The sequence below is a fragment of the Conger conger genome, chromosome 8 (genome assembly GCF_963514075.1).
Source record: "Conger conger chromosome 8, fConCon1.1, whole genome shotgun sequence".
NCBI lineage: Eukaryota > Metazoa > Chordata > Actinopteri > Anguilliformes > Congridae > Conger > Conger conger.
In genome coordinates, this window is record NC_083767.1 from 64,096,184 (window position 1) to 64,106,045 (window position 9,862).

Consider the following 9,862-nt stretch of genomic DNA (forward strand, 5'->3'; position numbering starts at 1 on the left):
TGGCTCTCCTGACCCCACCCTGTTTGACAGCCATCTTCCTGTAGTTAGTTAATGAATCCTGAGACACTGGATATACTTTAACACCAAGTGTACATCTAAAATATGGCTGCTCATCAGGGATGAACCAAAAACATTTCTGAGTTTGTATCAGTTTTAAAGAGGATTTATTAGCCTGCAAATATTACTCAGGGAAAATAAATACACTGTTGTCAAAAATCTGTTCCAATCTGTTTCAAACAGAAAGAGGTCAGACAGCGTTTATCACTGTCATAATCTCACCAACTCCTCCTCCTCCGGCTGCTCGTCACAGGAAGCCCCGCCCCCCACATGATTGACAGGGGAGAGGATGGTCAGAGGGGCTGTGTTGGTGCCGTTGTCATTGACTCCGGGGCTGAAGTAGGGGTACAGTGGCTCAGTGAAGGAGCAGTCAGTGAAGGAGTAGATATGAGTCCTGGCCCCCACGTTGTAGAAGGAAACCTGCCCCGCCTCGTAGTCCAGAAACACCCCCACAGTCCTGGGCCTCTCTCTGAGGGGGAGGGGGAGGGGAGGGTCTGCACAGGCCTGATACTCACTCCCACCCCTCACACACAAAGCCCAGAACCCGTATCCTGGCGACAGCGTGACCCCGCCCTTCCTGGTGATTGACGCTCTGGCCACGCCCAGGTCCCAGCTTGTCTTGTCCCCCACCTGCACCTCCCAGTAGCGCCTGCCGGAGGAGAAGGCGTCCTGCGCCAGCACGCAGGGGGCCCTGTCGAAGCGCAGGGGCCCATCTGGGACGTCCTGCTCCTGCTCCCCGTCCCCCACGCCGCCCCCGTCCGCCGAGAGCGCCAGCCAGGGATGCGCCGTGTCAGGGTCCAGCACCACGCCCACTGCACCAGAGCATCATGGGTATGACTCACACTGCACCAGAGCATCATGGGTATGACTCACACTGCACCACAGCATCATGGGTATGACTCACACTGCACCAGAGCATCATGGGTATGACTCACACTGCACCAGAGCATCATGGGTATGACTCACACTGCACAAGAGCATCATGGGTATGACTCACACTGCACCACAGCATCATGGGTATGACTCACACTGCACCAGAGCATCATGGGTATGACTCACACTGCACAAGAGCATCATCGGTATGACTCACACTGCACCAGAGCATCATGGGTATGACTCACACTGCACCAGAGCATCATGGGTATGACTCACACTGCACCAGAGCATCATCGGTATGACTCACACTGCACCACAGCATCATGGGTATGACTCACACTGCACCACAGCATCATGGGTATGACTCACACTGCACCAGAGCATCATGGGTATGACTCACACTGCACCAGTAATAGTAATAATAATAATAATAATATTATTATTATTTATTATTTATTATTTATTATTTATTATTATTATTATTATTATCATCATCATCATCATCATCATCATCATCATCATCATCATCATCATTATTTATTATTATTATTATTATTATTATTTATTATTATCATCATCATCATCATCATCATCATTATTTATTATTATTATTATTATTATTATTATTGATATTGTACAAGAAAGAAAAGAATAATAATAAATGTAACTGCAGGCGGTAATTAACGGGCCCCAGCAGCACATGGACAGCTCGTGATGAATAGTACAAACTCACTGGTCAACATGCCAGACTCATGATCAGCCACTACTAAGCCTCTCACATGCGCAATGGTGGCTGCTTGGCTGATGCTGGCCATTTTTCACAGATATGACTTTACCATTGTACAATGCCCTCCATAATGTTTGGGACGAAGACCCATTATGTCTTGACTTGCCTCTGATTTTCCACAATCTTAGATTTGGTATCACACAATTAACATGTGGTTAAAGTGTACATTCTCAGATTTTAGGAAAAGGGTATTCAGGTATAAGAGTGCTTTCAGCACCTAATCTTTCCTCTTTAGTCTTTCGATCACCTTTGGAAACTATGATTGCTGTTTATCAACACGAAGACCAAAACATGAAAGTCAAAGAAGCCGTCATGAGACTGAGAAACAAGAATACGGTCAGAGACACGGGCCAAGCCGTAGGCCGACCAAAATCACCCGTGGAACACAATTAAGAAGTGAGCCTCCACAATAAATAATAAAGAAAAACCCCCAAACACCTGACCAACAGACAGAAACACTCTTCGGGAGTCTGCCTGCAGACGGCTTCATGACCAGAAATACAGAGGCTACACTGTGAGATTCAAATATCGAGTGGCTAAAGGCAGCCATGTTGAGTGGCTAATGGGCCATGCACAGAGATGGGGCAGCCTGTAGCCTAGTGACTAAGGTACATGACTGGGGCAGCCTGTAGCCTAGTGACTAAGGCCCATGACTGGGGCAGCCTGTAGCCTAGTGACTAAGGTACATGCCTGGGGCAGCCTGTAGCCTAGTGACTAAGGCCCATGACTGGGGCAGCCTGTAGCCTAGTGACTAAGGTACATGACTGGGGCAGCCTGTAGCCTAGTGACTAAGGTACATGACTGGGGCAGCCTGTAGCCTAGTGACTAAGGTACATGCCTGGGGCAGCCTGTAGCCTAGTGACTAAGGCCCATGACTGGGGCAGCCTGTAGCCTAGTGACTAAGGTACATGACTGGGGCAACCTGTAGCCTAGTGACTAAGGTACATGACTGGGGCAGCCTGTAGCCTAGTGACTAAGGTACATGACTGGGGCAGCCTGTAGCCTAGTGACTAAGGTACATGACTGGGGCAGCCTGTAGCCTAGTGACTAAGGTACATGACTGGGGCAGCCTGTAGCCTAGTGACTAAGGTACATGACTGGGGCAGCCTGTAGCCTAGTGACTAAGGTACATGACTGGGGCAGCCTGTAGCCTAGTGACTAAGGTACATGACTGGGGCAGCCTGTAGCCAAGTGACTAAGGTACATGACTGGGGCAGCCTGTAGCCTAGTGACTAAGGTACATGACTGGGGCAGCCTGTAGCCTAGTGGCTAAGGTACATGACTGGGGCAGCCTGTAGCCTAGTGGCTAAGGTACATGACTGGGGCAGCCTGTAGCCTAGTGGTTAAGGTACATGACTGGGGCCGCATGTAGCCTAGTGGCTAAGGTACATGACTGAGGCAGCCTGTAGCCTAGTGGCTAAGGTACACAACTGGGACCTAGAAGGTTGGCGGTTCAAGCAAGGCCATTGACCGCTCCCATTCCCCATTCCGACATTTGGTCTGAACAACAGCTGAACCTGTTGACTACATCTGCATGCTTTTATGCATTTAGTTGCTGACACATGATTGGTTGATTAAATATTTGCATTAAGAGGCTGGTATACAGGTCTACCTAATGAATCACTGAGTGTATATGTATCTATAGCTGTACCCTTCTGAGCTGAACGGCGGGAGTGTGTCGTACCTGAATATTGGCAAAGCTTCTGCATCTCTGTAATGAACAAATACAGATTTTAACAGGGAAGAATATAAATATTACAATAATTAATAAGAACTAATTGGCTTCCAAACTTTGTAACTTTATTTAGTCTGCACACAAAACAGACTTTTCAGCCTTTTTTCAGCTTGTTTATGAGATTGTCAGCCCACAAAGTGAGGCAGCCTAATGTAGCTGTATTGCTTAATGTACAATTTCATTTTAACAACACAAATTAAGCAGCCATCACTTTTGTTCCGATCACGATTTTGAGCAAAATCAACCAGAGGACAGAGCGCAGACAGCCAGTATATCCGAGACAACCAGCAGCACCTTAAATCAGCCTTAAATGACTTCTTTAGCTTTGTAGCTTGAATAATTGGATGGCACCAACAATAGCCAGCAAATAAGAACATGCAAAATAGTTAGCCAAGCTACAATAAAACATTTTTACCAAGAGTTACCAAGATGACATTTTCATATTCAGTTATTCCTTATTATTGTGAGCAAATGTATCTCCCAACCAAACTGACTACAACATGGGAACAATGCAACTTCCACTGTGTTATATCCAGGGAAGTTCATTTAAATTAAATACACACTCGTACACACACACACACACACACACGCACACACACAGACAGACTCACACACACACACTCACACGCACACACACACGTACACACACACACACACACACACACACAGACAGACTCGCACACACTCACACGCACACACACACGTACACACATGCACACATATACACACACGTACACACACTCACACTCACACGCACACACACACACACACGTACACACATGCACACATACACACACACACACGCACACACAAACACACACAAACACACTCACACACGCACACGCACACGCACACACACACGCACACACACACACACTCACACGGCATATTTTCTGCCAGCAGCTGTGGGAAAGGTCCATGCAGATTGCGAGACGTACCCATCTGGGCCAGTTTGTCCTCTTGCTCGGCGAGAGAGACCTCCAGCTGTTCCACACACCTTCTCACAGCTCCCACACACACATCAGTGTGAATGCCAGCACCAGACCAGTCCTGGGTGTTTGGGAGGGTGCACTGAGACTGGAAACTCTACAGCAGGAGAGGACCGGTCCATCAGCGTGGACAATTACTGCTCTGTAACCTCCCCAAACACTCCAACACACACTAACACACTGCCCAAACACTCCAACACACACTAACACACTGCCCAAACACTCCCAACACACACTAACGCACTGCACATACACACTTACTCACGCACTAACACACTGCCAAAACACTCCAACACACACTAACACACTGCCCAAACACTCCAACACACACTAACACACTGCCCAAACACTCCCAACACACACTAACACACTGCCCAAACGCTCAAACATACACTAACACTGCCCACATGCTCAAACATACACTAACACTGACCAAACACTCAAACATACACTAACACACTGCACATACACACTGACTCACGCACTAACACACTGCCCAAACACCCCCATTCTGCAGTCCGTAACAGTCATGTAGTAGTAGTAGTAGAATGTGTGACCTGTAGGAAGTAGAGATGATCCTCAGTTTGTGAGAGGTTCTCCAGTTGAGATTTCTTGTTTTGCAGCTCAGTGAGTTCCTGCTCCAGGTCTTTAATGAGGTCTTCAGCATGTTTCTCGACTGCTCTCTGCTTCTCTTCCATCACCTCAGTCAGTTCAGCCTGGCGAGTCTCAATGGAGCGCATTAGAGTACTGAACACCTGTGCGCTGTCCTCAATCTCTCTCTGCGTGCTGCTCTGCTCAAACAAGAGGGTTTCAGTCAGTGAGAGATTAGTAATGGACCCATAACTGAGCCCTGTGGTACCCCTCCCTAATGTGAGCATCAGGACTGTAATCAGGACTCACTCTGCTCAGCTCCACACATTGTCTGATCTCCTCCACCTTCTTCCATCTGTCCTGCATCATCTGCTGCACCTCTGCTTCAGTCTTCTTCAGCTGAGCCTGAGAAGCATTCAAGGGCAGCAGATATTAAGCCCACTCCCCTCACAGCTGTGTAACATTAACAGTGTTCTACAGGTTCTAAAGGACAGCTGGGTTAGTAACATTAACAGTGTTCTTCAGGTTCTAAAGGACAGCTGTGTTAGTAACATTAACAGTGTTCTTCGGGTTCTAAAGGATAGCTGTGTTAGTAACATTAACAGTGTTCTTCAGGTTCTAAAGGATAGCTGTGTTAGTAACATTAACAGTGTTCTTCGGGTTCTAAAGGATAGCTGTGTTAGTAACATTAACAGTGTTCTTCAGGTTCTAAAGGACAGTTGTGTGAGATTAACAGTGTACTACTTGTTCTAAAGGATAGCTGGGTTAGTAACATTAACAGTGTTCTACATGTTCTAAAGGATAGCTGGGTTAGTAACATTAACAGTGTGCTTCAGGTTCTAAAGTACAGCTGTGTTAGTAACATTAACAGTGTTCTTCAGGTTCTAAAGGATAGCTGTGTTAGTAACATTAACAGTGTTCTTCGGGTTCTAAAGGATAGCTGGGTTAGTAACATTAACAGTGTTCTACATGTTCTAAAGGATAGCTGGGTTAGTAACATTAACAGTGTGCTTCAGGTTCTGAAGTACAGCTGTGTTAGTAACATTAACAGTGCTCTTCAGGTTCTAAAGGATAGCTGTGTTAGTAACATTAACAGTGTTCTTCGGGTTCTAAAGGATAGCTGTGTTAGTAACATTAACAGTGTTCTTCAGGTTCTAAAGGACAGTTGTGTGAGATTAACAGTGTACTTCTTGTTCTAAAGGATAGCTGGGTTAGTAACATTAACAGTGCTCTACATGTTCTAAAGGATAGCTGGGTTAGTAACATTAACAGTGTGCGTCAGGTTCTAAAGTACAGCTGTGTTAGTAACATTAACAGTGTTCTTCAGGTTCTAAAGGATAGCTGTGTTAGTAACATTAACAGAGTTCTTCAGGTTCTAAAGGATAGATGTGTTAGTAACATTAACAGTGTTCTTCAGGTTCTAAAGGATAGCTGTGTTAGTAACATGAACAGTGTTCTACATGTTCTAAAGGACAGTTGTGTAAGATTAACAGTGTTCTACATGTTCTAAAGGACAGCTGGGTTAGTAACATTAACAGTGTTCTTCAGGTTCTAAAGGATAGCTTTGTTAGTAACATGAACAGTGTTCTACATGTTCTAAAGGACAGCTGGGTTAGTAACATTAACAGTGTTCTACATGTTCTAAAGGATAGCTGGGTTAGTAACATTAACAGTGTTCTACATGTTCTAAAGGACAGCTGTGTCCATAACATTAACAGTGTTCTTCAGGTTCTAAAGGACAGCTGTGTTAGTAACATTAACAGTGTTCTTCAGGTTCTAAAGGATAGCTGTGTTCATAACATTAACAGTGTTCTACATGTTCTAAAGGACAGATGTGTTCATAACATTAACAGTCTTCTTCAGGTTCTAAAGGACAGCTGGGTTAGTAACATTAACAGTGTTCTTCAGGTTCTAAAGGACAGCTGTGTTAGTAATATTAACAGTGTTCTTCAGGTTCTAAAGGACAGCTGGGTTAGTAACATTAACAGTGTTCTACATGTTCTAAATGACAGCTGGGTTAGTAACATTAACAGTGTTCTTCAGGTTCTAAAGGATAGCTTTGTTAGTAACATAAACAGTGTTCTTCGGGTTCTAAAGGACAGCTGTGTTAGTAACATTAACAGTGTTCTACATGTTCTAAAGGACAGCTGTGTCCATGACATTAACAGTGTTCTTCAGGTTCTAAAGGACAACTGTGTTAGTAACATGAACAGTGTTCTTCAGGTTCTAAAGGATAGATGTGTTCATAACATTAACAGTGTTCTACATGTTCTAAAGGACAGCTGTGTTCGTAACATTAACAGTGTTCTTCAGGTTCTAAAGGACAGCTGTGTTAGTAACATTAACAGTGTTCTTCAGGCTCTAAAGGACAGCTGGGTTCGTAACATTAACAGTGTTCTTCAGGTTCTAAAGGACAGCTGTGTTAGTAACATTAACAGTGTTCTTCAGGTTCTAAAGGACAGCTGGGTTAGTAACATTAACAGTGTTCTTCAGGTTCTAAAGGACAGCTGTGTCCATAACATTAACAGTGTTCTTCAGGTTCTAAAGGACAGCTGTGTTAGTAACATGAACAGTGTTCTTCAGGTTCTAAAGGATAGCTGTGTTAGTAACATTAACAGTGTTCTTCAGGTTCTAAAGGACAGCTGTGTCCATAGCATTAACAGTGTTCTTCAGGTTCTAAAGGACAGCTGTGTTAGTAACATGAACAGTGTTCTTCAGGTTCTAAAGGATAGATGTGTTCATAACATTAACAGTGTTCTACATGTTCTAAAGGACAGCTGTGTTCGTAACATTAACAGTGTTCTTCAGGTTCTAAAGTACAGCTGTGTTAGTAACATTAACAGTGTTCTTCAGGTTCTAAAAGACAGCTGGGTTAGTAACATTAACAGTGTTCTTCAGGTTCTAAAGGACAGCTGTGTTAGTAACATGAACAGTGTTCTTCAGGTTCTAAAGGATAGATGTGTTCATAACATTAACAGTGTTCTACATGTTCTAAAGGATAGCTGGGTTCGTAACATTAACAGTGTTCTTCAGGTCCTAAAGGACAGCTGTGTTAGTAACATTAACAGTGTTCTTCAGGTTCTAAAGGACAGCTGTGTTAGTAACATGAACAGTGTTCTTCAGGTTCTAAAGGACAGCTGTGTTAGTAACATTAACAGTGTTCTTCAGGTTCTAAAGGACAGCTGTGTTAGTAACATGAACAGTGTTCTTCAGGTTCTAAATGACAGTTGTGTGACATTAACAGTGTTCTACATGTTCTAAAGGGCAGGAGATAGAGAGGAGGGACATAAAGGGCACACCCTCACAGAAAGGCTTCCCATCATGCCTTGCTCTCACCTGTTTCTCTGTCCACGCCCTCTCTGCGGGGATGCAGTCATGTGACTTGTGGAGAGTGTCGGTGCACAGCACACACACGCAGGACTGGTCACTCCTGCAGAACAGCTCCAGGGGTCTCTGGTGCTCCCGGCACTGTCGGTCCTGCAGGTCAGCGGTGGGGGGGAGGAGTTTGTGCCTCTTCAGGCCCTCCACCCTCAGGTGAGGCTCCAGGTGAGGCTGGCAGTATGAGGTCAGGCACACCAGGCAGGACTTCACTGCCGCCTGCTTTCCCGCGATGCACACGTCACAGGCCATGCCTCCGGGCGGGGCTGCAGCCGGGTCCTCCGGGCGGGGCCGCTCCAGCCTCAGCCTGCGGAACTTCTCCACCATCTCTCTGGCAAACGCGTTCTCACAGAGCCCGGGCCAGCCCGGGAAGCCCGCCCCACAGCGGGGGCAGATGCAGGCACCCCGGCCCTGCCAGTAGCCCTGTATGCAGGCCCTGCAGAAGCTGTGCCCACAGGGCGTGGAGACAGGGCTGCTGAACACCTCCGAGCAGAGGGAGCACTGGAACTGCTCCTCAGAAAGGAGCCCCCTGCAGGAGGCCATCGCTGCGGGACAGAGAGAGAGCTCACCTCCTGCAGGCCACACAGTACTACAGGAGAGCTCACCTCCTGCAGGCCACACAGTACTACAGGAGAGCTCACCTCCTCCAGGCCACACAGTACTACAGGAGAGCTCACCTCCTCCAGGCCACACAGTACTACAGGAGAGCTCACCTCCTCCAGGCCACACAGTACTACAGGAGAGCTCACCTCCTCCAGGCCACACAGTACTATAGGAGAGCTCACCTCCTCCAGGCCACACAGTACTACAGGAGAGCTCACCTCCTCCAGGCCTCACAGTACTACAGGAGAGCTCACCTCCTCCAGGCCACACAGTACTACAGGAGAGACGGTCACTATTTTACACCCTACAGACTTCAGTACCTTTGAGGTCAGAGTTTTGAATGGTTTCTAATCTATTTCCTTTCAAATTAAAAAAACAAAACAAATTGGCAAGCTTCTTGAAGGCTGACGATTTTTATTTCATTTCCTTAAATAAACATTAAAAAAGTTTATTTAAATTGCTCCTTCCGGGATTTACTGCGCAAGCAACAGAAAATTTAACGTACCTGGTAGAGCTTTAAAAGCGTCAGCAACAGACTAGAATTCTTTGTTCAGTTGAACGTGCCAGAGACCTTCAGCAGGCGAGGAGCTGGGTTTGAGTCGAGTGAAAGTGACACATTGAACTCAGGCTTCCACTCAGACTCAACGTCCCGCCCCTTCGTGTTCGCCTCATGGTGGCTGAAAAGACAAGTCTAATATCATTTTTATTTTAGTGTGTGTGTGTGTGTGTGTGTGTGTGTGTGTATGTGTGCGTAAGTTTCATCGGCGTCACCAGCATGGCTTCCGGGAATGTTTTTTCGGTAGCCCCGAAAGTCTTTTAAGGAGTACAGAATATCTGCCTATCATT

At 46.0% G+C, this 9,862-nt stretch overlaps 1 protein-coding gene across 2 annotated transcripts; it reads right to left on the reverse strand.

The window, feature by feature from the left end:
* Positions 1-171: 171 nt before the first annotated feature.
* On the reverse strand, positions 172-9,627 carry LOC133134772 (E3 ubiquitin-protein ligase TRIM39-like). 2 transcript variants are annotated; one of them, XM_061251155.1, is made up of 7 exons: positions 9,522-9,627; positions 8,372-8,958; positions 5,345-5,440; positions 5,002-5,235; positions 4,394-4,541; positions 3,405-3,431; positions 172-869 (listed from the first exon to the last, which is right to left on the reverse strand). In XM_061251155.1, the coding sequence occupies exons 2-7, from the start codon at positions 8,954-8,956 to the stop codon at positions 268-270; spliced, it is 1,692 nt and encodes a 563-aa protein (XP_061107139.1). In that variant the 5' UTR covers positions 8,957-8,958; positions 9,522-9,627; the 3' UTR covers positions 172-267. The 2 variants fall into 2 exon arrangements, with proteins under 2 accessions (XP_061107139.1, XP_061107140.1); XM_061251156.1 differs by lacking the exon at positions 9,522-9,627 and having other exon boundaries at positions 8,372-8,971.
* Between the last annotated feature and the right edge of the window lie 235 nt (positions 9,628-9,862).